We start from the raw sequence: 27932 nt of genomic DNA on the forward strand, positions 1-27932 counted from the left end.
GCAAAGCACAGGGTCCTTGACTGTCAGTGTAAAGCCGCGTAACTTAGGGCAAGTCTCCACCTTCTCAGCATCTTTCCTGAGTCGCACAGCCAAAGAGCCACACTAGCCAATTTCTTAGGTTTCTCTCAGCTCGCCATATACCTCTATCATCAGAGCACAGAAAGGGTGGGTGAGGGCATGCAGGACGCCAGCCAGCGAGCTGGGAAAGGCTGGGAGGACGAACTCTCTGGGCGATGGGTAACCAAGACGACCTGCCTGACCTGTACTACTTCCTTCCCTGCCCAGAGCCCCCCTCAGCTATCCCTGCTTCCTTCAACAGCCCCCCCACACACCTCAAGTTCCACTCAGTCACTTCATTTGAAGCAGTACCTTGAGGAGTGCTCTGCACACAGCTGCTGCTCATATTTATTTGCCGGCTTCACTTGAAGCTTTAACAAAGGACGATGACTGTAACACCCCAACCCAACTCCCCAACAAAGAAACATACACACGGCTAAAGGATGTTTCTAACAACGCCTAGCACTCACCAATATTTTAACACGTCTACATTTTTTTATTGGAAGGATTTTTTAAAAAGCAAACAACGTTCCTCTTTCATACCCTTCCCGAGGTACCGCTAATGCTCTGTCTCAAGCTCTTTCAAGCCAGGTTCCCATTCACAAAGTAGAAAGATATAAACAGAAGGAAGACTTCAGTCAACTCACTTCTACTCTTTGTATTTACCTCTTAAGATAGTCAGGGCTAAAGCAAATTATTTACTTTGCTTAATGCCATTTTCACCTATCCCACACATCAAGTCTGACCGGCCTGCTGGCAGAAAAGGCTTCAGAAGAGGCAACGTTCTCCTGACTCCTCTGAAGCAGCGCTCCCCGAGTCGCTCCCTTACTGTCTTTCTATCCTCTTCATAGCTGTTATCGCCACCTGACATCCTTAGTTACTCCCTGTTCACAGTCTCGCCTCCAGAGCAGGCAAGGAGCCCTACCGTGCCCACCACTGCATCTCCCGTGCTTAGAACCGCGCCTATCAATACTTGTTAATGAAAATTAGAACACGACACACAGAAGACCTTCCTTAATCCACGTTCAGGGACGTGATGTTCGAACATAGAACCATCTTCCAATCAGGCTGACAGTCAAGTGTTACGATGAACTCCCACACTTGCCTACAGAACAGCTTCCATGCACATACTGCAATACGAATATTTCCCCTTGTAGCTAATGTTTTCTCTTTCTTAACTTCACCACAACGAAGCATCAGATAACAAGCCACAGACAAACCAATAAATCACGTTACAGTTCATCTACCTGCAGGGTCATGTGCATCACTTACAAAGCAAACAGAGCCCAGCACAGAAAGTCCTGACTGTGTTTGTCCCCACGAGAACCTTTTCACCCAAACTGCAGGTACCGCAGGTAGTAAGAGGACTTTCAGCAGCCTAATAATAAAAAGCTATCCAGTCTCAGTGCAAGGGGACCACGTCATTCACTACGAAAGCCCTGATTTCATTATACAATTGATCCTTGACCAACATGGGTTTGAATTGTGCGGGTCACTTACCTGCAGATTGTTTCAGTAAATACTGTAATTTTATTTTCTCTTCCTTATGATTTTCTTAATAACATTTTCTCTATCTTTCTTTATTATAAAAAATACAGTATATAATACATCTAACACAAAAAATACATGTTAACCAATTATGTTATGGTACGGCTTCCAGTCAACAGTAGGCTACTAGTAAAGTTTTTGGGGAGTCAAAAGTTATGTGCAGGGGAGGCCGGTTAGTTCAGTTGGTTAGAATGCGTTGCTCTTAACAAAGCTGCCGGTTCGATGCCCGCATGGGCCACTGTGAGCTGTGCCCTCCACAACTAGATTGAAACAACTACTTGCCTTGGAACTGACGGGACCTGGAAAACCACACTTAAAATAAAGTTTAAAAAAAATTTTTTTTTAAGTTATACGCAGATTTTCGAGTGTACAGATTTGAGTGTGCCGGGGGTTGGGGATCAGCACCCCCAATGCCCATCTTGTTCAAGCTCAACTGTCATATATTTCAAATGTAAACTTTGATGTACAGTTCTGCTCCAACATAAATGGGCTTTGTTTTGCTTTATTTTGTTACTCTTACCTCCAGAAAAAGATAACGAAGGCAGCAGTCAGAAGCCTCAGACAAATCTAATGAGCACTAAGGTGTCTCGAACACAAGCCCGTGAGGAAGAGAGCCTAAGGCATACTGGGAAGAGGGCTGTCTTTTGTAAACGGATCTTTCCAGTCTCATCTGGTCAAACTGAGAGCAGTCACCAGATAATAGGATTCTTCCTGTGCACTGTAAACCAGCAACAGACGGAGAGACAGCCCCTTCCACGTTATATCACTCTTTGAGCTGATAAAAGAAGTTTTCAGCTCAAGATAGAATGGCAGAACTGGGTATGAAAGAGACACTTTTTAGATTAAATCTCAGGTGCACTTGCAGAACTGGCCAGGTGTGGGGAAAGTGAAAGTTTAGAAAAACTCCCAGAGTGACTCACATGGCACAGTCACAAAAACCATGCTTTCCAGTATTTTGTCCAAGTCCAGATTTCAAGTTCACGATAACTTTAAAAAGGAAGGGGGGCACAGCCTGAAATATGGATTCCAAGGCCAATCTACCAGGAACAGGCACTGAGCTACCACGGGTCCTGGTAACGGCTTCGTAGCCAAGGGGAGAGGACGCTCACATCCAAGTCCTGACCCCTCGCTCACCCTATGACCTCTCAGGAAAGGAGAGATAACTGACGTCTCAGGTCTACTGGGTGGATTTTGTAAGGCAACTCAAAACACCTTGGACAGAACCTGGCATACGAGATTAAAAAACCAACACCCCACAAATGTTAGCACCCTTTCCCACCTATAAGAAGAGAAGAGTAAACTCACCAGGAGAAGTCCAACTCTCATTTCCTGATCTAAAAACAAGTGATTTCTACTACACTCCATTCCATACCACTAAAAGGTTATAAAACCTAAAATATGTCTCCTGACACCTTACTACCTTGGCAACCTTCTCTCACACAGGTACACACAAATTACCTTTGTAAAATAATAACCTTTCCTCTTGTAGAACAATAACCTTTCCTCGTAACACAAAGGTAAATGTACGTTAATAACTGTTACAATGTAACTAACTAGGATTTTAAAAACCCCACACCAAACACAAGGTCACAATTTAAATACCAACACAGAACAGATTGCTTGTTTTGGGAAGCTCCAAATAATTAATCTGCATAGCTGCGTATAAAAGTATCTACCTGTGGGGCAGGCCTGATGTTAAGATACAAGAAAAATTCTGCCCATCGTCCCCGAAGTCAACACCATGAGCACACCTCCCAGTGCTGACACCCTTTTTGAAACTGTGTTTGTACAGATGAACTAAAGTGATCTAAGAAAGACTCTTACACCACATTAGGCACACGTCCTTCAAGCATCACAGTACGAGAAATCTAAGACAAAGACCCACTTCTGAGGCTGGTCTAAAAGGACTGCCCAGTCAGAAGCATGGCCTACAGCCCTCACACGCCATAAAAATCACTGACACTAATTGGGGTTCTTCAGCATCGGAGGAGAAGCATCCGGCTACCATTAAGGAATAAATTGGGATGCAAATAATTAGTGCACGCCAAGGTGCTAGCTAATTCCACCAGCACGCCATTTCACAGCTGATATCATGGAATCCCATCTTATCCCTTTTTGGAGAATACTGACACTGGACATTTCAAATTAGCCAAATGCCAAATATCCCTTGAAAGAACTTGAAATGAATCCCTCCAAAATCCTTTGCATAGAAAAATCTTGGAACTCCTTGGAGCCAACAACACACACTGACCCAAACACACCTGCATTATCCACAGCTCCAAGTAATCAAATGTTCTCTGAAATCTTTTTCCTGTTAACTTCTTGCACAAAGACAAAAAATATAGGGCACATTCAACATAGGCTAGAATATAACATACTTTCTGAAAAGCACAGAAGAACATCTGGAATTTGAGGAAAAACTGTACCCTGACCAAGTTTTATGCTCTATTGGAGAAGGAAGGGGCTGGAAGCTAAAAAGTGAGACAGGATTTTAAAAGCCAGGTAAGGTACAGCCTTTATTTCTCAGGAAGGTAGCTTCTGGCTAAACAAAAGCCCAAGATAAGAGCGACAAAAACAAAACAAAACTACCCAAAACCCCTGTAATGTCTTAACCTGGAAGAGTCCTCATTTAACAGACAGGAAACTGGAGCCTTGGGAGGGTAGGTAACTGGCGAGGGATAGTTTATTTGGTGGCAAAGCCGGAAGTAGATTCCTGGTTTCCAGGTCGGACTTCAGTGGAGTTTCCCACTCTAGGAAGCTGCCACCCCACGTAAGATGCTTTATAAAACTCTTCACTGAGGCTGTTAACATAAGGGTCCAATTATCATCCAAGATCTGCCTGTTAGATAATAGCTCGAAAATTCCATCCATTTTACAGCAGTTACCAGAGTCATCTAATCTTTGAGAGGACACCCCCCCAAAAAAAAATAACAATCCAAAGAGGAAAGGGGAGGGCACCCTAATTTTTGTCTGCCCTGAAGGCAAACTAAAGGGTTTCACACTGACAGGCAGTGCAAGTATCCACCATCACAGAAAGTCAATAATGTACACCCATAGGCCCAGGAAGGCGGCCGCTCCTCGGCACCGCTCCCCACCCCCCGCCCCAACTCACTAAATTCCACTCCCAACCCGGCGCACGGGAGACATTCCACCTCCCGCCTCTGCCAGAGCGGGCTGGGCCAGATCAGCCCCTCTCCAACACCACTTTCCACCCAAAAAGGGACGGGAAGCTGAAAGCCTCCAGCCCCCAAACGCGCGCTCGCTGGCACAAGGAGACCACCGGATCAAACACCCCGCCCTGCTCACCGCGGCGGGGGAGGAGGAGGAGAAAACCCCACGCAGGAAGTGTATCCTGCGCTATACTCCCCCGCCCAGCGCTCGGACCTTGCGCCCCGCCAGCGGGTACCTGCCCTCCGCCCCCAACAGGCGAGAAGCAGCCGCGTCCACATGGCTTCAGGTGTTCACAAGAAACATGCCCCCGTCCCTGCCGTAGCCGGGGCGCGCTCCGACTCCCGGACGCCCCGGTGCCGCTCGCGTCCGCCCAGCCGGCCCCTCCCCGCCCTAAGCCCGGCCGTCCTCCCGCCAGTCTCGCCCCTGGCCCGAAGCGAAGAGGCCAGCGCAGCTGGACCCCCGAGGCGGCCAGGGGCCCCGGGGCGGGCGGCGCTGACCCCGCCGACACCCAGGCGCCGCCCGCTCGCACCCGCCTCCTTGGCACTCGAGGCCGCGACGAGCAGGTACCTTCCCCCCGGCACCCTCAGACTAGGACCGGCGCCCGAGCCCTGCGGGACTCCCAGGCCAGACCAAGACCCCTTAGCACCCTGATACCAGGCCTGGCCCTTTCCCCCTCAGCAACCCTAGGCCAAGCCAGGCCGCTCCTCTCTGCGCTCCAGGTCAGGCCGGGCCATTCCCCCCCAGCACCCCAAGTCCCAGCCTCGGAGTCCCGGGGGCTCAGCACTCCTGGGTCGGGCCAGGCAAGGACCTCTGCCCCCAAACCCCGAGGCCGGACCTCCCGGCCTGGCTCCAACCTCTCAGTCCTGACCCCTGCCCCTCCCCCCCAGGCCGGGCGACTGTTACCTGCGGGAGCCCCCCGCCCGGTCCCTCGGCCTCGGCCGGGGGCGGGAGGGGAGGGAGCGGCGGCGGGCGGCGCTACGCGGGGTGGGGGTGGGGGAACCTCCGCCGCGTCCAGCTCGGGCGCCCGGGCCGGCGGCGGAGCGGGCCGGGGCAGCGGCCCCCCGAGGCTCGCTCCGGCCCGCGCGCTCGCTCCCCGGTCGGGCGCGCCTCAGGGCGGGCTCCCCCGGCGGAGGCCGCGGCCGCCTCGCAGGGGCCAAAAGCGGCTCGGCTCGGGGTTTTTTCTCTCCATTCTCCCAACACACAGGAAATAACAGAGCGTCAGGTGACGGCGCGCGGCCAATGAGGAAGCTCTGGGCCGCGGCGCGCGGGCGGGCGCGCGGCGGGGGCGGAGCGACAGGGGGCGGGGCCGGCGGGCGCGCGCGTGCCCACCCGCGTGCGGCGGCGCCGAGGCCTGCGCGCGGCAGGCCGGGGCCGCGGAGGCCCCCGCCCGGCGGCCGGGGTTGCGCGGGGTTCCCCTTGGCAGTTGCGGGGCGCAGCGCGCGCCTCTCGCCGCTCGCCCAGTGCTATTTTGGCCCGCAGCTCTCGGCGGTCCGTCCTGGGAGTGGCCGTGAGCCAACTTTCTGGGGAGTTGGTGGCTCGGAATCTCGCTTTGGGATTTCTGGAGTTCCCTGGAGCCTCCAACGCCAGAATCGCGCTCCTGGCAGCCTGGGGAGCCCGCGGGGCCAAGGCCTGACCTCTTCCCGGTAACCTGCTTTACAGTAGGGCCGGGCATGGGGGCGGTTTTGCCCGCCAAACGCCCTCAAGGCCGGGGAGGCCTGGCTCCTTTGCCGCCTCAGCCCCGTGGCCCCGTGTCCTTGGATGAATGACTTGGGGCTTCAGTTTCCTCCGCTTTTATTAAGCGAGGACTGGGGAAGCCCACCAACCTCACTTGTAAAATAGATGCTCACCAAACGCCAGTTGCCTTCGCCTTGCAGGCAGCATTAAAACCTACAATGCCTGGTTGGCTGGATCCAGAGTCCAGAATTAATTTGGAGATAAGGTGGAGGCTTTGTGGTGCCAAGGTCTCAGGCTGTTCCCAGACTTCCTTTGCAATCTCATGTATGTTTTATGGAGCAACGGACTGGCTTGATTTTTTTTTTTTTTTTTTAAATCTCAGTTGCAGAACCACCACTGAGATGTTGGTGCTCTGTGACCCACTGCTTTCAAAAGTGAGGCCAGTGAGGATAGGATGTGTTTGGAGTGTGTCATCCTGCCTGTGACTCACCCAGAGACTTGGCCAGATTCTCTCCCCACTCTAGGCCTCAGTTTCCCATTGGTACAATGGGAACAGGAGACAGTTTGGACTGGATGCCCCTAATGTTGGCCAAAATTGCTGATTCTAAAGTAGGCCCCCATCTGCCCTAGATGTTGGAGTAGTTCCTTTCCTGAAGCAACCCACTTGGATTTAAATTGGAGTTGGAAGAGTGCTTTGGGCAGCAGGTGGAGGCTGATAAGAAACAGGTGTGGCCTGGGGCCCAGATTTCAGTATATTTGAGGTACACAGCTCCCCAGGGCCTGGCTCTACCCTTTTCACCTCTCACCCCACCTAGCTAGACACATTAACACTTTGCCTTGCCTCAGGCCACCCAAGGAGAGGGTCCTGGCTGTAGCCACACCTGCCCCCAACATAGGGATCCTAGACAGGGCCAGAGTTGATTCTGGCACCTCGGGAGGTGAGTGGGGAAGGCAGTGATTTCTCCTGGCATTTGTCCAGTCTCACAAAGTGGGGGCCGGCTCCAATGCAGGTCAGAGCTATTCTGGGAGACTTGGTTCCCAACACCTCCTGCATGTCAGGCTGGGTGCCCGTCTCTTCCGGGGCAGAGCTGAGCAGGCCGCCCGGCCCTGCCCTTTGGCTGTTTCCATTGTTCTGTGAGTTTCATTTTCAAATTCTTTGGCACCAAGTCTTTTAAAAGACCAGTGCTAGCTTCTGCTTGGATCAGGGCTGCAGAGGGAAAGGTTGGGGGGACTCTCAGCACAGACCCATGTTTTCTGGACAAACACGGAAGGAAGCAGGAGAACTTCCTGAACCCTGGGTGTTGAGGGCACCCTCAATTTCTTGAGAACCCATGAAGCGAAGGGAGGCCTTTTTCCTTACAGTCTCCTGCCCTGTCATTCCTCCCATCCTTTCCCCTCTTCCTCAGCTCACTCAGGTTTCAGACTGAGGGACTGGAACGTGAAACGCATGGTGAAAAAGGGAAAGAATGCAGTCAGATAAGTGGAGTCCAAGCTCTTGTATGCTCCTGCCTCCTGTGCTGGGAGTGACCCTAAAGCCCCCTTTGGGCCCTGCTGAAACATTGCCCAACCGACCTCCACCTGGAAACTTACAATCCTAGGGCCAGGCCAGCCTCTGCTTCTTCACCCCTGGCGGCCTATCACTTTCCCTTTTAGTACCATGTGGAAAAGGAACGTGTGTCCATGTTATGGCCAACAGACACTTTGGGAGTACTCTTGGGCTGTGTGGCCTCAGACAATTTACTTCACCTCTTTGAACCTTGATTGCCTCAGCTTTAAAATGTGAGTAATATGACTTATAACATAGGTGTTATGGGAATCTAGAGATTTTCATAAAAAGTTCAGTTCAGGCACTTATTAACAACAGCTACAGTTCTGTGAAATGGACACAATATGACACATGAGCAGACTGAGGCTCAGAGAGGTTAAGTCACTGCTCAAGATACCACAGTGGTCAGAGCTCAGGAACTGGGAACCCCCTCCTCTTTGATCACACAAGCATCTTCCATTGTTCTCTCATTGTCTCATCTGCCAGAATCCTGTGTTTCCTTCCACACTTTAAGAGAAAGACAGATTTGTTGTTGTTTTCTTGTCTCCCAACCCAGTCTACTCGAAAAATACTTACTGAAGTCAATCAGGGGTTTCAATTCCAGAAGCAAAATGAATCCTTTCCCTCCTTCTCTGGCTTAGAGATGGCTTTTGGAGACCCTGTGTCACTCCCTTTATTACAAACTCCTCTGCCCTCCTCCAGGCGCCTGGGCCACTCCGGGATTACAAATGGAGCCTTCCGCCTCTAGGTCACTGATTCCGCTACCTCATGTCAGAGCCGATTGATTGAGGAGACTGGCCCTGCTCGGCAGATCAGTGACTTGTGCGAAGTGAGCCGGGTGTCTTGCCTGCAGCGGCAGGCGGATGTCCTTCCTCTCACTCGCTGGCTCTCTCGAGCACACGTGCAGCCCTCACCTTTCTCCTTCAGGGCCCCAGCTCTCCTTCCTCTCCTCCTGCGAGCTGGAGCACATCAACAGGGGGGCCTGGAATTCCAGCTCCCAATCCTCCAGGCGACTGACAAAAGCCTTGGCTTAACAGAGTGGGGAATCCCCCACCGCATCCTGCAGAGCCTGTCCCAAGCCAGGCACTCCCCCCGCTACACACACACACACACACACACACACACACACAAAGCGGATGGATGCAGAGTGCACCAGCAGCAGGGGTGGCCTGGTCTTTTGTGACGTGCCTTAATTCCCTACCGAGCACCTGCTGTGTGCTAGGCTGTCAGCCCTGATGGAGAGGGCATAGGGGCTCAGTATAAGTCTTTCTGGGGTAAGGTGAGGGCCAGCTCTAAGGCTAAGGGGCCAGGGAGGCTCCAAACAGAGGGCCAGGGCAGTGTGGGACAGGCACCTGCTCTTCCCAGGAGGGCTGCGGCCAGTGCAGGGCTAGGGGAACGACAGGTGAGGCTATGGAGGAGAGCAAGGGTGGGATCCTGCAAGGGCTGTGTGTCTGTGACATGCTTGGCATGAATTTGTATCATAGCGTCTCACAATGACCTCTGTTCGGGAGGTTCGCCCCTCAACCCTGCCCTCCACCCCATTCTTCCAAGATGGAAGGTGTGGCTCCTTCCTTAGCTCCCATTGGGCTATTTGTGTGACTATGTCCATCTCTCCCATGGGACTGTGAGCATTTGCAGGGCAGACACCTCTGCTTCCCTGGGGTCTCCAGCATCCTATGCAAGGTATGAAACCATATCCATAAAACTGATAACATTAAAATGATGATACAGCCCAGAGGAATGCAGGCTTACCATGAACAGATACTGTGTTTACAACAACCTGATGAGGTTGGTATTGTTATCACGCCCACTTTATAGATAGGGCCACTGAGGCACAGAGAGTTTGAGTAACTTGTCCCAAGTCACACAGCTTGGAAGAGGCCAAGCTGGGATTTGAATCCAGGTCCTTAGAGGTTGTACTCTTAACCACCAAGCTTCCCAGCACTTGGTAAACACTGAAAAGATGGATGGATGCAGACAGTTGGTGGGTCCCAAAGTCTGCCGGTGGACAGGGAAAGAGACGTGAGAGGACAGCAGGGTCAGCGCTAGCCTCTCCCCACAAGTAGCATGTTAAAGCCCTGGAGACTGGGCAATGTGCAGATGGTGGGCTCTCGTACCTCCTTCCTGGAAGACCGTGGCCTGCCCAGCAAGTGGCAGTTACTGTGTATCTTCCCACAGGTGAGCAGAGAGAGGACACGGGAAGAGACACAGCTGAACAGCTGGAGGCCCTGCAGCCCAGCCGCATGGGAGACCACCCCCCAACCCACTCGGCACTCCTGCCTCTGTGGCATGACTCTCCCTGGGCAGCCCCTGGTATGGTGGCCCAGCACAGGTCACTGAGCTAGGGGCTCAGCTTGGTCTTATCAACATGTGTCTGAGTCTGAATTTCTTCTTCTGGGAATTGTAGTGGGTGGGAGGAGTGGCCGACTGATCTACCTGCTTCCAGGGAGTTGGGTCCCTTACCTAGGTTTCCCCATTCACTACTCCCAACCACCTTATGAGGCAGGGATTGTCATCTTCATTGTCCAGACAGGAAAGGGACAGAGAGGTTAAAGAGACTTGCCTGCAGTCACACAGCCAGCAAGCAGAGGAGCTGGGATCTGAACTTAGCCTTCTGGCTCGAGCCCCCGCTGAGTCACTTATTTAACTACAAAGAGTTAAAATGAAAATGAAGTGATCTAACCATAGTAGTGACAAAGGCATATTCTAAGCACTTCACCTGCCTTAACTCACTGAACCCTTACAACAACCCTCTGAGGTGGACTATTACCATGTCTTGCAGATGAGGAAACTGAGGCCCAGAGCAGCTAGGAGGGGGCAGAGCTGGAATCTGAAGCCAGGCAGAAGAGGCGGCAGAGCTCCTGCATCGCTTTATCACGAGATAACAATAGGGAGGTTCCTTTCCATTGAGATTATTTCTGCTTGAAAGCTCAAGACTTTTAGCCCCATCTCTGTTGGGCTCCGCGGGAAGGCAGTGCCGCATGCTGAGGCATGCTGGGAAAAGACTTTGTTCCATCCTGTTTTGTTGACATGCTCTTCATTTTAAGCCTGAAACCCAAGCTTCCTGCAAAGAATTCAAACCGGGGAGAAAAACGCGGCCATGATACAGCCACCACTTCCTGAGCCTCCAGTGTTCCCTGTGCTGGGGGCTCCATGTGTGTCCTCGCACTTAACCTTCACAGCACCCGAACAGCCCCCACTTCACAGCTGCAGAAGCTGAAGCCCAGAATTGCTAACAAGACGCCCAAAGGCACAGTCCTTGAGGATCCTGGCCTTTCTGACCACATCAGCTGCACACCCCTCCAGGGAAACGGAGGTGAGTCTTGTTTGTTAGGCTTTGACGGAATTTCTTCATATGGGAATTGCTTCTGCTCATCTGCCACAGGCTGGTCCCTCAGTGTCATGATTCCTGGGCCACCAGGAAGGCACCAGGACACAGGTGCAGAAATGCCGAGCTGGATGCTGCCTTCTCCATCAGGGAAGCTGAGAAATGCAGACATGGATGTTCCCTGCAGTCCATCTCTCCCTCCAGTGACTCAGGAAGGCTGCCCGGCCACCAAGGTGATTGTCTTCTGGAAACAGCCACACTGTGTGAGGTTCCTCATCACTGCCCTGCATCTCCCTGCCAGCTCATGAGGACAACTGCCAAGCACATGATTTCAGGGGAACAGAAAGCAGCGGAGTTGATGGATTCTCCAACTCCCAACTGGTCCTCGGGACTGCAGCCCCTCTTCCCAGCCCACCCAGCCCTGCAACAGGTTCCTCACAGTGACCCAAAGCCAGCTCTGACCCCATTCCCCGGCTCAAAGCTTTCCAATGGGTCCCAAATGGCTTCAGAATTCAAATCGATTCTCGTCCACCTGGAACGCAAAGTCCTCATCTGGCCCCAGCTCACCTCTCCAACCTTCTCTCACATGTCCCATTCTGCCTCTTTCCAAACCAAATGAGTGGTGTTCCTGCCATATGCCTGTCTGCGCCCCGAAGCAGGAAGCCCTTCCCTCTCCTCTACAGATTGAAATTATATCCTTTATACCCTCTTTCAAGTCTTAGTCAAATGCTGCCACCTCCACAAAATCTTACCTTAATTTCATCACAGATTCATTCAACAAATATCAATTGAGTCCTTATCGTATGCCAGGCAATGAGCCCAAGGGTCCAAGTTGTCATGGAGCCTACAGTCCCATGGGGCCATTAGAAGGAACAAATCATCACATAATCATTTGGTAACAGCTGTGACACACATTAGCAAGAAAGCGTGGAAGGTGCACAGAGGATGTATAATGGGACCCTGGGTCTTGGGGATCCAGGACATTTGAGCTGAGATAGGAAGTAGCCATGTGATGAGTTTGGACGAGAGCTCCAGGGGCTGGGCCAGCACGGGCAAAGGCCCTGAGGCAGGAGGGAGCACGCCGATTTCCAGGAAGGGAAAGGAGGCCTGTGCAATTTAAATGACATGAAAAGCTGGAGATGCAGCTGGAGCAAGACAGTGCGGGCCACAAAAGTCTTGGGGACTTTATCTCAAGGGCAAAAGGGGGAGCCACTGAAGGAGTCCAAGCAGAGGAAACAGTCAATATTCATTTATAACCGATCCTGTCAGCTGCCCTGTGGCCGAACATCTTCTGAAAAGCCCAGGGTTTGCATCCAGCCAACCCTGAGCCCTGGAGATCTGGTCATTTGGGTGTGGAGTTTTCAAGTCCTTCTTCCTGGACCAAGCTCTCAAGGGCGGGGCCGGCTTCTGTTTCTCCCACATCATCCCCAGAATATGGGGCTGCTCCAAATACATTTGAGGGAACAAACTCACAGATAGGAGAAGACACTTACCAGCATTTCCCCTGGAAGGGGCCAGGCTGCCTGAGGGGCCTTCCACGTTCTCTGGAAATCACAAAATTCAAGGGTTTTAGTAAGGCCACTGCCCAGGAGCCCCTGAGAGCAGAACCAGCACCCCACTGATCTCCACGCCCATCACACAGAGTGACAGCATACAGGCATCTGTCTGCCTGTGAGCGTCTCATGAATGGTGAGAAACAGAACCAAAAGCCCTCAACAGCTGTAAGGTGCTTTCGAGTTCACAAAGCACATTTCACATGAGTAGTCTCATCTAGGGTCAACCCTCTCAGGTGGGTATGGTTACGGCTCCGTTTTACAGATGAGGAAACTGAGGCCCAGGAAAGGGAGGGTCCCCGGCAAGTCATGGCAAAGCCAAGAACCTGACAACAGTTTAGGCTATTATGGCCCCTAAGGGGTTAAGAAAGCTTTCCAGAAATTTCTTTTAAAAATATTTTCAAGTGACATATTTCATCAGGATGTCTGTCACGCCAGCAGTGGGAGCCAACACACCAATTCTCGCAGGCTGATCCCCCTACAGTCAGATCCACACACTCAGGCTGGCAGCTTGGCCCAGGGTACAGGAGGGGCCTAAGTGGTGAGTCCTGGCTCCCTGGGCTTGGTGCCGGCACACAGTGGGTGCTCAGTAAACACGGAGTGTTCCAGGGAAATCCGAGCTTTTTTGAGGGGACAACAATAGAAAACGTTCGAACAGCTGTCATGGATGCTGAGCACCGTGCTGAGTTACTTGCATTAACTCAGGTCATCCTCACAATAAGCCTATGAGGTGAGTTTACAGTTATCCCCACTTTTAGGTGTGGAGAGTGAGGCCAGAGCAGTAACCAATTAGCCTGTGATCACACAGCCAGTGAGTGGCAGATCCCGGATTTAAACCCACGCAGGGCTCTTAAGCCAACCGCATGCCCTGGCTGAGTGAAGGTGGGCAGAAGCCTCCCGGGCAGAGGGAACAGCAACTGTGCATTCCTCAGGGGCCGGGACCATGTGCACCGCCCCTCCCCTGCACACCAGATGACCGTTATTCCAATTCCCCACAGATCCCATGTGGGCACAACAAGCTGGCATGGTAACCACCTCATGACAAATTTCGTGTCTCGCCAACCTCCCGCCCCAGTGGTCTCTGGGCTCCCGTTACCTGTCCTGCCTCAATGGGCTCCCAGCATTATCACCTGCCTCAGCTCTTTTTGGGTCATAGGTGAGGGGTGAAAAGGAAAGGGAGGGTTGAGGGCGAAGCAACCTTGAGTGAGCTCCCTAAGTTCCCGGAGCCTAGCCTTTCCATTGGCAGAATGGGGACAATAACATCATCCACCAGGAGGGCTGCACCATGCCAGGGCTAAGCCAGTGACCTCAAACCTAAGCGCTGTTTCCATTATCCTGACCCCACTCGTCCCTGCAATCACCCAGCACCGACAGTAGAACAAGGAGTGAGCGCTCTGTGCGATTCCAAAGCTTGTGCTGAGGGGAGGAGGGAGAATAAATGAACTGCCCGCCTGGGTCTTCTGGGGCGACTCCGCCTCACAGCCAGGTGTGGGCTGGAGGTGGCCCCCTAGCCCTCCATACGCCCACTCCCATGGTGCATGTCGAATGGCGTTGGGACAGCCTGTGCTTTCAAGGGGTCTCCCGGGAGCCACCACCCTGCTGGACCCTTTCTGCCCCCTATCCTGTCCCATGTGAGGTGTGCTGGTCGGGGCAGGAGGAGCAGTGGGAAGGCACGGAGGTGGTTCATCTGCGGGCTGATTGTGGAATAGAAGGGAAGAAAGCATCCTTTCTGGAAAAATCAATGGGCAGATGATACTGCCCAAGTCACAACCTCCATGGAAGCTATCCAAGAAAATCCAAGAGACAACAGAATCACAGCCCCTTTCAGCAGCTGGGGACCTGAGAGGTGAGGTAACCCAAGCCACCGTCCTACAGAGAGGAAAACCAAGTTCCAGGGCCGGGACCACGACTGGCTCAGGGCTCTGCCATGTGTGAGGGGTGTTCAGCCCCAGGTGGCCCTTGCTGGTCTACATGCCTCACTCTCAAGCCATCCAGTTCCCTCTGGCCTTGCCCACACTACCAAGGTGCCAGAGAACACCCAGCCTCACCCAGAAAAACACCAAATCTCTGGGGTTGTTCCCTGCATGCTTTTGGCTTCTGGGATGCCCTGTCCCCCACCCCTCCCACTCTCACACGTTAGGCAGAGTGGGGGGACACTGTATTCAATAAACTTCTACACAGTTATGCAATTAGAACAGAGCCTGCCTAACTCACAGTAAATGCTCACAAATGTTAGTTATTCTTACCAGGCATGATTATCATCCCCATTTTACAGCAAGGGAAACTGAGGCTCAGAGGGATTGAGTGATTGGCCCATAGACACTAGGTGCTAGATCCTTCACTCTCCTGCGCTGACTTTTCTTTAAGCTAACAATAAATTGAGTTCCCCCAGGAGCCAGGCTCTGGGCTGACTGCTTTGTGAAAATTATCTCACGTAATCTTCGCCACAGCCCTATGACTTTAGGTACTGTTATTACCCCATGAAACCAAGGATCAGAGAGGGCAGGCCACTTGCCTGAGGCCACACAGCTGGTAAATGGCAGAGCCAGGATTGAACCCAGACAGCCTGGTCCCCGCTGTGCTGCCATCTCGGTTGGGGATGGATTAAGGGGAGTAGCCATCCTGGCCTCTTGCCGGAACTTCCAGTCACCTCAGGGTTCCAGGCTGGAGAAGCTGCTCCAGGAACCCTCACCAAAGTCAGGGACTAGGCATTTCCCAGCAACACTGGCCCCAGATCAGAGTGGGGACTGGGTCAGTCCTGGACCCCAGGAGTCCTGAGACTCCATATTAAAACAAGACCCAGGGCTGGCCCTTAAATTCAAATATGGGGCCACACCACAAGGCCAGCCTGAGAGGCCTGACTCTGGAGGGGCTAGAACAAGTCAACTTTGCAGGATCCTAGAGAACTGTCCGAGGTTCTAAGACATGAACGCCTCTGGCAGGCGAGTGTGCAATGACCGAGATGTTTGTGTGAGACCTGCCCACTCTGTCATCAAGTCAGGCTTTCCCTTCCTCCAGAACTGGCTCCCACTGCCAAGAGAAACAGGGCTCCCTCTCCCCCTTTCTCTCCCTGGGCTTCGGCCATATGAGGTGACCAGCCTTTTATACTCTGAAGCTCTGCTCTTGCTCTGCCTTCCGATGGTATACCCTCCCCTGCCTTTGCCTAGCTAACTCCTACTCATTCTTCAAGGCCTTCAAATGCCACCTCCTCTCTGAAGCCCCTCTTGATTGCCGTCAGAATTCACAGGGATACCCCAGAGAGAACATTTTTCATCGTTCTTCTAGGTTGCTGGTACAGCCAGCTTCCTCATAACTACAGCTGCACCCACAGCCTCCTTTGTACCTATGACAAACCTGTAGGTAGAGGTTACGACTCCCAGGTCACTACCTTTTAAAACGGCAGCTCTGAGAAACTAAGTAACTTGCCCAAGGTCATGCAGCTAGAAAGTGGCCAGGGAAGATTGTCACTCGGGGCCGTCTGACTCCAAAGCTCCTGGGGTCCATCAGATTAAGGCACCCAGAGGGAGGCAGCCTGCTGTGATTCTCCTATCTCTGTACGCCTGGAGGATGCCGGCTCCAAGTGGGCAGACCGTGAAACTGGGCCGGGTAATGTGAGCTGACTGGCCAGCTGGCCCTCACTATGGCTCCCGCCTGGTGCTCCCAGCACCTCTGGCCAGGAGGGTCTCGAGCCCAGGCCTGGAATACACCCAGCACCTCAGCCTTGGGCAGAGCCTATCCCCTTTTCTTTCCTCTTCCATCTGGCACAGGAAGCGCCACGGGGCACCGAGCTGCGAAGACCAGGCGGGCAGCTGCTCCTCACACATGGCCCCTGCAGTGTTCTCTGGCTCCCCTATGCAGGTTGGCATGTGAGCCCAGGACCGGAAGGAAATGCCAGGGTACATAAAAGAGCCTACCACCAATTTCTGGAGGGACATGATTGAGCCACATGAGGCTCCCCAGAAAGGGAGACACCCCTCTCCTGGGCATAGCTGCAGCGTATCCCCACGTCGGGTTCCATGGGGAAAAATCCCCTTTGGGTGGGTTTGCCCAAAGGCAGTGAGCCCATCACGCCTTCTAGGATATGAGGCGTGGTGACCGTTCCATTCTGGTGGCCCACCTTCCTAGGGGATCTGCAGGTCTAGATCTGCTTCCCTGGCTTCCAGGCACAAACCTCAGTGCTCAGCTCTGGGCAGGGGACAGAATCGTTGAGAGGATGCCTTAAAAGTCCCAGTACCCAAGTGACCACAGTGTGGTCAGTGCTATAAGAGGGGGGATGGGGGTGGGAATGGTGCAGGCCCCAGCTTATCCAGGTGAAGGGCAGGGTGGGCTTCCTGGAGGAGGTAAACTGAGTCGGGAAGGACTTGATCTAGCAAAAGAGGCAGTGAGGTCAAGGTGAAGAACCAGCTTCTAGACAAGGAAGATGAGAGCGAGGGCCACAGCATGAGGCCCAGTGTGTAATGGGCTGGACCCAGCTGGCCACAGCCATCCCCTGACCCTCCACGGGCGGGCTCCTGCCTTGGCTTCTTAGCTCAGAACTCACCATCCCTGCTAGGGCCTGAGCTGTATGGCCTGGCCCTGGCAAGGCCCTACCCTGTGCGTCCTGCAGACCTGCTCCAAAGACCGACTACCTGGGTGCAGGCCATTGCACCTGCCTGAGCCCTGTTGCAGCCCAGAGCCTTGGGCCGCGGTCGTTTCCTGGCCCAGGTCAGGCTCGGGCTCCCGGCCCTCATGGGCCTGTCACAGGAGTCAAGGTCCTGGGACACTTTGCCAACACCAGCCTGGCGGCAGAACCCTTTGCCAGCCTCCTGGGCAGGCCAGGCCAACACTGCAGCCAGGGGCATGCCCAGCCCTGGCCTTGGGTCTCTGAAGCCGCATCTCAGCCACAGTCCGGGGCGCTCTGTCCCTGCTCACCCCTGGGAAGCAGCTGTGGACAGAAGTAGCCTTCTGAGACCTCAGGTCATCCAGGCCAGGGGAATGCAGGAACTGTGACCCTGGCTGGGGACAGAGACCTAGCAGGGAGGCAGCCGAGATGGGACAGTGGCTGGAGGTCAGGCAAGTGGCCTGGGCCTCCCACAGAGTGAGGAGGGGGCTGGCATGCCAGGGAGGAGGCAGGACCAGCTCCTCCCCGCCATGCTGGCCTGTCTATCTTCAGCACTTCACTGTAAAAATAAATGGAAGCAGCACACGCCAGACAGAAAAAAGGGAGGAAAAAAAACCCAAACCGCCCCACACAGACTCCCTTGGCGGGTTTGGGCCAAGGCCTTGGCCTGGGTTACTTGCTGCTGCTTTTCCTGGGAAGCTGCTGGTGCCAAATTTGCATTTACCACAAACAGAGACAACACAATGTCATAATCCTTCTCCTGTCATTCTCCCCTCTCTTCCTCCTCCCACCTCAGACACACACAAGCTAACACAAAATGACGGCTCCCTCGACAGCCTGAATGAGCAAAGCCCTGGATCTGCCTCTTAATTGTTGGCGTTTCTCTCTGGCTGCACGCTCTTTGCCCATCGCCCAACTTGCAGCAGACCACCCACTGCCCCCTCCTTTGTCCCAAATCGCTGCTGACAAATGGCCTGCTAGAGGTGGAAGAATATGCCTGGAAATCATGGAGGGGGGGGTAGCCAGTCTCCGCCTCCCCCAACGCCTCTGCACCCTCACTGCTGGGGTCCCAGCCACGGACACTGGCTGGATTGAAGGGGACAGAGGGCAGTGATCGTGAGTCGGCCGCTGGGACTCTGATCGGGGGCCCTGCCCTTCACGCCCCTGTTGCTGCGGGACTCCCAGAGCAGCCCGTCACCCCTCCTCTCCCGGCCATCCTCACGGGCACTGCTCTGAACAGCCCTCGTGCTCCCCTCCCTTCATCGCTCTTTATGGCAGTTTCAAAGCTGCAGCCGCCACTTGAGCAGCTGCGGCCTTTGATGGGGACAAGGCAGTGAAGGCCACCAGGGAGCCCCCTGCCCACCCTGCCCCAGCCCTGCCGCCCCCGCCTCCCGGCCCCCCCCCACAGCCTGGGCTGGCAGCGTGGCGCGGCGGGGCGCCCAGCGGGCACGCCTCACACACCAGAGCAAACTTTCATGACCGGAGGGAGAGGCGCTGCGCACGCCGCGTTACCTTTGCAGCAGCATCCTTCCTGGCACTTGCCCTGGACCCCTCCGACAGACCGCAACCAGGGAAGGAAAACAACTCCAGAGTGAGGCTGGGGAAGAGGGAAAGGGAAAAAGGAGAAGGAAAAGGAAAGGGGGGCAGTTTCTTGTCTCAGCCTCCTCGCGGCTCCTCCTGCCCAAGCCGGCAAGTGAAGTCACAGGGCCGGGGCGGTGACATCAGCTGAGCCTCTGACATCACGGCCTCTGCCGGATCTCACCTCTGCAGGGTGGAGATGGAGGAGCAGCAGGGAGGAGGGGATGGATGGAGGAGGGAGGGGAGCACCGATCCCTCTGGAGAGCGCGTGCCAGTGTGTGGGGGGGGGCGGGGAGGGGCGGGCGGCTCCTCTCGGAAGGATATGTTTTATCTCTACGTATAGATAGGGGTGATTATGTGTCTATTTATAATTGGCCCCAGAGTGAATGGCTTAAAAGGGGTGACCGCCCACCACAGGCAAGAATCACAGTCACTGCTGTTCTTGGAGCCCATGGGGTAAAGACCAGTGGGACCTTCACAGAGCGCCTACTGTGTGCCTGGGGCTTGTCCCCAGCAGCTCAGGCGGTAGTCACAAAGACCTGGCGAGGTTCAGAAAGGGAAGGGCCTCTCTCAGGCTGCTCAGCAGGAAAATGAGCCAGGATTTGAGGCAGGGGCATGAGAGGGTGGGAAAGGCTGGTCAGGGCCAGCACGGCAGCTTCAGGGCCTTTTGAAGCCTCACCAGCTGCTGGAATGAGGCCTTGGGTCTGATAACAGCCCAGACCACCCTCTGCAAAGGTGGGCTTCAGTCGGGGCAGGCAGGGAGGAGCAGCCCCAATCACCCCAAGTCCCTTGGCGGTGGCGGCGGGGGGGCATCAGCAGCAGGAGGCCTGTCCCTCCGTGCACAGCTAGCAGTGCTGGTTCTGACGGGCTGAGCACTGGGCACTCAGACTCCACCTCTTACTCCATGGCACTCCTGAGAGGTAGGTACCAAAGCCCCCTACCAAGATGGGGAAACTGAGGCCCAAGACACGATGGGACAAAAGAGGGACCAGGGCCAGATCCTTGGTCCTGCAATGCCCTCGGCCTGAGTCTCCTACTCCGTAGTTGCTCAGGCTAGCCCCAGCCTGGCGGGGTGTCCCCTGTCCAATGCCCACCTCCTCTGAGGAAACCACGGGTGTCCCAGCCTCTGCCCTCAGATAAGAGACCACACAGCCCACTCTGCTGTGCTCCCTGCAGCTCGAGACCCCAGCCCAGCTGAGAGCTCCTCAGGGGTATGCCAACCCCTGGCAAGCACCCTCTTCCCTGGCACCACGGGCATCCAGGCTGCTGACCAATGGCAGCCCCAAACTTGGCACACCATCTGAGCTTCTGGCCCCGACATTTGGTGAGGACCTACTAAGCACCAGGCTCCAGTTTTCCCGTTTCATCCTTCCCATGTCCAGGATGTCAGGGTTATAGCATGGGATACAGGCTGTCCCCCACTGGTTAAGTACTTCCATTTCTCCCAGGCTCTCCCCAAAGCCCAGAGCTAATGTTCCCACCTCTGTTCTCAGAAATCCCGCCATGCTTTGCACCCATCCTTCCCCCACCTAAGACCTGACATGGTACAGAATTCACACCAGGCACGCAGTAAACCCTTGTAAACTGACTCTACTCACAAAGATGTGTGTGCCATTGCAAACACCAGCCAGGAAGCCCAGAACAAACACCTTTATCTGGTTCCCTAAACAAACCATGCTCTCTCTTGCCTCCAGGCCTTTGTACATGCTGTTCCCTCTACCTGGAACAACCTCTCACCCCCATCCTCATCCCCACCGCTTCTTCCCTGGTTACCTGAGGGGCTCAATGGAGGCATCACTTCCTCTCAGAAGTATTTCCTGACCCCAAGTCCAAGTTAGACAACACTTTGAATGTTTTTTCCCATCACAGCTCCTATGCAGTGTCTGGACACACAGCAGGAAATGGTGGAAAAGGCTGGGGGCTCTGAGCAGACTGCCAGGTTCAAATCCCGGCTCCCCAATTTGCTCACTGTGTGACCTTGGACAAGCCTCTTGACCCTTCTAAGTCTGTTTCCCCCTCTGTGAATGGGAGAGGGGGATAATAACAGCTGTGTCCTTAGGAGGGTCTCAGCACAGTGCAGACCTTCATCAGACGCCCCAGAACTGTACCTGACCTTTCATCTGCCTGCCTCCCTAGCTGGGCTGCTAGATCAACCAAGGACGTGGGTTTGTCTTGTCTTTACATCCCTGGTGCCACACGTGCACACAGTGGGCACTCAAGGAATATGCACTAAGTAACCTAGGCAAGGTTGGTTCAAACAGTGGATTGGAGAATTTTAATTCACTTTGGCAGGCACCTACATCAGGCTGTCTGGTTTTAAATCTTGGCTCCACCACTTCCTTCCTGTGTGATCTTGGGCAAGTTACTTAACTTCTCTGAGCCTCATGTTCCACCTGTAAAACGGGGAAAAGAATAGAACCTACCTTATAAGGTTATTGTAAGATTACATAAGAGAAGGGATGCAAAATGATTAGAGCAATTCAGACTCTTAGCAGGAGCCAGATACGTGTTAGCAGCCATCATTATCTGATCAGGGCCTGCAAGATGCCACAGAGGACAGAGGGAAGTCTGAGAGAGGTGGTGGGACTGTGGGAAGGACATGGGCTTCTGAGGAACCGACTGGGTTCCAACCGTAACCTCACTGAGCCTCCGTTTCCCACTCTTGAAGCAGGGTAACACTCCTGACTTCGCTGAGTTTTTTAGTAGGCAACTGCAGACAGGGAAAATGAAAGTGCCTAGTACAGGACCAGGCACTCAGTAGACAGGCAATAAATGTGGGTTCCCTTCAGTGTTCCCGAACCATGGACATACATGCACAGTTATTCAATAAGTTTTCACAAACATCCCGACACGGATGAGGTGGGATCACAAGCCAGGAGCAACAGATGCAGAAAAGAGGCTTTGAAGGAAGGGCGGTTAGGGAGAGGCACCAGGGAAGGCTTCCTGGAGGAGGAGGTGTGTCAGCTGGGTCAGGAAGGTGGGGGGAAGAGAGGAAGGAACGAATGCATGGGCAGAAGAGTTGGAGCACCCCAAAGGCAAAGCACACTTCCAAAGCAGCAACTCACAGGCACACTTGGGTGGAGGGCGCCCAGCCACCTCCATTTGGCAGCACAGGTTTTTGGTAGCATGGTGATTGAGCTGGAAGCCTCCATGAGCACCAAGACTCTGTGCTGGACATGTTATTGTCAGGGATGAAGGCCAACAACACAGAGACCAGAGACCAGAACCACCGACATGGGAGGGAAGCTGGAATCATCTGGCCCAACCATTCTAGAGATCTGGAAACTGAGGCCCAGAGAAAGGAAGGGACTTGTCCAAGGTCATATGGTAAGTGAGTGGCAGAGCTAAGGCCTAAACTTAGCGTTGTAACCCCTTGGTCCGAATTCTTTTAATAATAACAACAGATAATGATACTTAATGTAGGGCTTACTGTGCCCCCCTTTTCTGTCCCCCAGCTTAGCTTTTTAGGAAGATGAACTCATTTGAGCCCACTACTACCTTCTGGTGAGGGACTACCATTCCCCCCATTTTACAGATGAGCAAACTGAGGCCCAGAGAAATGAAGTGAGGTGCTCAAAGTCACACCGCTAATAAGCAGAGCCAGGATTCAACCCCAGGCTGTCTAGCCTCAGAGTCTTCTGGGCTTTTAACCAACACACCCTATTGCTTCTCATCATAGCAGGCATCCATCCCATCATGCATGCATGCACCCATCTATCCAACCCAGCATGCATGCCTTCATTCAAGCAGTGCTCGTTTGAGCTCCTGCTGTTCCACGCACCGAGGATAAGCAGTGAGTGCACAGACAACCCCACGGAGCCCTGCCCACCTCTCCGTGACCCCTGCTGCCTTGCACTGTGCCCGCTGTTTCAGAGCTCACTAAAAACCACCCTCCTGAAAAGCCCGGTTTCAAATTTAGCTGCTCAAGACCAGAGACCGATCTACTGCTGGGAAACCACAAACCAACCCCCTTTCAAAGGCCATTATGTCACTTGCTTAGGAAAGGGGGAGTGAAGACGATTGATCCAGTTATCAATTTCTGGGCAGAATGGTGAGTTGCATGGAAGTCTGAGGCCTCACTGACAGAAAAAAAAAAAAAAAAATCCTGCAAATCGGATTTGGAAATGTTTAGTCCATGGGGTTTGAAGCAATTGAGTGAAACAGTACAACTGTGGAGTTCTGCCACCACAAGAGCTTGCAACAAGTCTGGCCCCCTGAGCAGAGAGGAGGCAGGCCAGTCGTGTGTGCTGGGCACCCTTTCAGATAGCCCTGGGGGCTCCCAAAAGACCCAGACCTTCTGCTGATAGCAGAGCGCCTGCTCTGTCCCAGGCCTCCTACACTGTTTTACCCCAAAAGGTTGGCATGACTATTCCATTCCCCAGATGAGGAAACTGACGCACAGAGAAAGGAAGGCTTGCCCAAGGTCAACAATCTGGCTAGTTCCAAAGACTGTGATCCCCCCTCAACACTGCCACTTCAGTGCAGCCTTGGGCAGGCCTGTTCCTTCTCTGATTCTCCATTTCCTCTTCCTTAAAGTGAAGACATCGGGGAATAAAAGCAGCAAGCTCCCTTCCAGCCCTGGTATGTGGTGCTTCCATCTGCTAAGGTTGCAAGGCTAGGGCCAAGGACAGGAAAGAGGACCAGGCAGATGTTCCCCTGACACCACCACCTTCATCTCACCTCTGGCAGTACCTGAAGTTAATCAATAGCCTCAGAGCAGCAGATCTCGCAATACCGTGTTTCCCCGAAAATAAGACCCAGCCGGACCATCAGCTCGAATGCGTCTTTTGGAGCAAAAATTAATATAAGACCCGGTCTTATTTTACTATAAGACCGGGTCTTATGTAATATAATATAAGACCGGGTCTTATATAATATAATATAAGACCGGGTCTTATATTAATTTTTGCTCCAAAAGACGCATTCGAGCTGATGGTCCGGCTGGGTCTTATTTTCGGGGAAACAGTAGGAATCCACTTCAGGGAGGGGAGGTATTTTTACAGCCATTCTACAGATCTAGCTATAGATTCAAATCTGTAAGATAATCAGTGTTCTTTGCCTGCCATTCTCGCCCCCAACATATTCTGGGAGGTTCCAAATGTCATCTGCTGTGGCCCAAAGAGCCCAGACAAAGCGGGAGGAACTGGGTGGCTGAAATCAGATTATCAGTAGAATTATTAATAATAACCTCCCAACATCTGCATGGCATGGTTCCACTGACTGTGCAAATGCTCACAGCCTCAGTTTCCTCCTCCATAAAATGGGAATAATGGTAGTTATTCTTTCCTGAGGTGGCAGGACAGAAATCACGCATCCCATTGTACAGATGAGCAAAACGAGGCCTAGAAAGGTGGCAGGAAGTGCAGTGAAGTCACAATGTGAACATGGGTTTGTGACACTGAACATGGGAGGCTAAAGAGAGATAAAGGCTTGGGGTTGGGGGGCGGGGGTGGGGGTGCTGGGTAGGCTGAGATTCTAAACCAAACACACTTTTATCTACTGGCAGTCCGCCAACGGCCACAAACGGGGTGATCTGCGCGCCTGGGAGCCATCAGGGGCCTGCAGCCTGCCCCGGGCACAGCTGCCGCCCTGGCAGACCCCCAAAGAGCCCCCCAAAGAATCGCTGCGCTCCCGAGCTTTTTTCCCATTCCAAACATGCCGAAGCCCCGCGGACCCCGGAGGCTGCTACTTAGCGCCAGATTAATCACACCGAATTCTCCATCCAGATATTGCGTGCAGGCCGAACTCCCACCGCTAATCGCCGTAATATTCTCCTCGGCGTGTGCAGGCGGCCGGGGCGATGTTCCAGGAATATTAATTCTCCACAGCCGGCTCGCTCCGCCGCACGCATGCGCCCCCTACACCGCAGGCTGCTGCTTGGGGATTGAGGGCCAGGGGCCCCAGCATGGGCACAGGCGGCCAGCAGGAGGCAGAACCCAGGCAGGCACCCTCCCTTCCTCCCACCCGCCCCACCCCCGCTGCCCAGCGGCGGGAAGCAGCGGCCCCAAGGCAAAGCTGACGTTTTAATATGAGCCACTGCAGGGCTGAAGGTGGCTCATGCCTGCGGTGAGAATCGCCCCACTCACTGAGTCTCTCCTCCCAGTTCTGACCCGGAGCCCCCCTGCCCCAGGACCTGCAGGAGGCTCAGGGCCCCTGAGAAGCCACACAGCACAGGCCCTCTGATGTCCTTTCAACACAACAGAGCTTTGAGGAAATAGGCAGCTAGGGACCAGCTAATCCCAACCAAAAAAAAAAAAGCACACAAAAAGGAATGAAAACCTTTCATCTGCTCAAAATATAAAAACGTGGGCAGCAAAGAGGACTCAGGTACAGGAAGACCAGGCTATGCCGTGGGCCTGGTCCGGGCATGGGAGAGGCAGGCCTTTGCTGCCGGAACTCCGAAATCCTTGCTTAACACAATTAGGGGACCCTCTCCCACAGTGTGGTCATTGGTAAGGGGAGCCCAGGGCAGGTGGGGGCAGGGGTGCTGGGGGCATGGCTTCTAGCTCTGGCTGAAGCATAGGCTGCTTGGTCTGGGAACGAGACACTGGCCTGTCCTCAGGGAGCTAACAGCCAGCCGGCAATTCAAGGTAGACGTCAGCGTCCTGCCCACCCTGCTTCTGAGGCCCCTAGAACAGCACTGGGAAGAGTCACAACTTCAGGGGCTTTGCAAAGTGACCCCTCTTGCCTTGGTTCAAACTCAGCACAACTAGGGAAGCAGTTTTAACAAGCCAGAAACTGAAGCACAGTCTCCAGGCTGTCAGAATTCAAACCTAGGCCCGCTCCTCTTTGGGACTCCATCTCCTCTTCTCTGAAATGATTTTTCAAGTCCTTCCTGCTCTCATGTTCTGTCCAACAAGCAAAACATTTGTTGAGCACCTACTGTGTGCCAGGCCCAGGGTTCTAGAAATGTAGACGGTTGCTCAAGGAGCTCACAGTCTGGTGGGGAAAAAGATAGGTAAACCAATAACCACAGTCCAGCCTCAGCCCCAGGGGAAGGGGCCCTCCCCATGACCTCGGAGGTTAGGGAGGGCTTCCCAGAGGAGGCAGTCACTGAGGAGAAAGGGGACCGAGGAGAGGGGATCCCTCCAGTGGAGTCTGGACCAGAGTGGAGAGATCAGGCAGAGACCAGCTTTTGTGAAAGGTGCAGGGAAGGTGGCCTCCAGGTGGGGAATCATGGAGAACAGGATGGGTGTGGCTGGCAGTGGACAATGTAGTGGGCAGGCCAGGGCCAGTGCGAGCAAACAGGAGCCCCGGGCCTGGAGTGGATCCAGCACGCTGCGCGAGTCCCTACCTCAGCTGTTCAGGCTGGCCCAGGCCACCGTGGGACACTGAGGATGGGTGTCCCCTGGGGTGAACCTGGGTTTCCTCCCTCTTGGTCCAGTGCTCTGACTGGGAGGTAGAGCTAAGAATACCCAAAAAGGTGGCCCTAGCCTACTAAGTGAGCCAAAGGGGCTGCCTGAGGGTTTGGGCTTCAACCCAGTTCCTTTCCGGCACAGACAGATGAAAAGAATCACAGTTCAAACCACAGAGGTGAGAGAGGTAGTTCAAGACCCTGGCCTCTCCGACAGCAACTGGCACCTGTCCAGCCTAAGGGCCCCCATAGACCTGAGGTATCTGACCTGGGCAGGTGCCAGGTACCTTTCACACACTACCCCTCACGTAAGTCTCACAAGCATTAGAAAACCACGGGGTTTCGCACCCATTTCTCAAATTAGGAAACTGAGGTCTAGAGACAAAAACAAATACTCATGAGCCTCCTACATGCTGGGCTCTCTGCCTACAGTCTCACAGGAGAAAGCTCACCCAGGGCCCATAGGCAGCAGGAGGCAGCATTTTATGGCTCCCAGATCTGGGCCTGGGTGTTCAGTGTCTTGCCCCCCAGGCCAAGCTGCTCACTCCCGATCAGAACACGCACATAGGGGAACATTCACACAGGGGTCAGGATACAGTCAAGGAGCGCTTCTTGCTCTCCTTTTGTGCTTACATTCCCCAAGCACCAGTTCCATGGCAGAGCTAAGACTCAGCTGGATCCCAGCAGATACTCTGAAACAAGCCAGAGCCCAACCCTGCCCTCAAGAAGGTAACATCCCAGTGTGTCAGCCAACCAAGGTAGGCCGTAGGAACCCAGGAGAGTGGGCGGCAAATGAGCCTGGGGAAATCCCAGAAAGCTTCCTGGAGGAGGGTATGTCTGGCAGCAACCTAGAGGACAAGAAGGACTGTGTGAGCTGCAAAGTGTCACATATGAGACACAGGGCCCTATGACTTTGAGGGAGATGGGGTCCAGGTTTGACTCTCAGCCTCCCTTCCCCCTGGGCCCATTCCAGGCCAGCCCCTCCCCTCCTTTGCACCTCTGTCCTCCGCCTCCAGGGTAGCTATGCCTGTAGTCCAGTCCCACTGCAGGCCCAATCCCAGGGAAGTCCTACTGAATGACAGGTGTGACAGAGGCACGTTTGGTGTGCCCTTGGGCTCCAGATCCCGCACATCCCCTCCCACTCAGTACTGCCCACCAGGAGTGGCAGGGCCTGGGTCTCAGGTTGGGCAGATGGACCAGGGAGTTGGGCCTATGGGCTTTCCCTAGACTCGGCTCTGGAGAAAGGCAGGAGGCAGGGCATGAAGCCTGGATGAAGCAGGAGGTCTCCCGGTCAGGCCCAAGGCCCTGGAGGAGGTTGACAAGCATCCTTCCTGGGCACACCAACCCCCATCAAGATTCAACAGTTTCAAGGGTTGGCTCCTGGCTCCTCCAGCAGGGAAAAGAATCAGGTCTGGGCCCAGCCTCCCCACTCCTGGCTGAGACTGAGCAAACTACTTTCCTGCTCCAAGCCTCAGTCTGCTCATCCCAAACACCAACTGGCCATACCCATCTCTCAAGGTCAT

General features: G+C 54.0%; 1 protein-coding gene and 1 long non-coding RNA gene across 6 annotated transcripts in view; one reads left to right on the forward strand and one right to left on the reverse strand.

Moving 5' to 3' along the window:
• The window catches only part of TCF20 (transcription factor 20), a 161329-nt gene that overhangs the window by 87485 nt on the left and 45912 nt on the right, over nt 1-27932 (reverse strand). The window contains exons 1-2 of one of the 4 annotated variants that reach the window (XM_019715431.2): nt 18990-19190; nt 12818-12868 (exon numbers count right to left, since the gene is read on the reverse strand). The exons of 1 other annotated variant lie outside the window; for it this stretch is intronic. In XM_019715431.2, coding sequence (XP_019570990.2) covers nt 12818-12823 — 6 coding nt within the window. In that variant the 5' untranslated portion in view covers nt 12824-12868; nt 18990-19190. Of the gene's footprint in view, nt 1-5679; nt 5982-12817; nt 12869-18989; nt 19191-27932 lie in introns of those variants that run through there. 2 more of the 4 variants (XM_074326484.1, XM_019715432.2) reach the window with 2 other exon arrangements.
• On the forward strand, nt 5188-12032 carry LOC109436680 (uncharacterized). 2 transcript variants are annotated; one of them, XR_012494162.1, is made up of 4 exons: nt 5188-5339; nt 8699-8825; nt 10175-10309; nt 10779-12032. It is a non-coding gene; the product is annotated as an uncharacterized LOC109436680 (long non-coding RNA). The 2 variants fall into 2 exon arrangements; XR_002136145.2 differs by having other exon boundaries at nt 10175-12032.

The sequence above is a fragment of the Rhinolophus sinicus genome, linkage group LG02 (genome assembly GCF_036562045.2).
Source record: "Rhinolophus sinicus isolate RSC01 linkage group LG02, ASM3656204v1, whole genome shotgun sequence".
Taxonomy (NCBI): Eukaryota; Metazoa; Chordata; class Mammalia; order Chiroptera; family Rhinolophidae; genus Rhinolophus; species Rhinolophus sinicus.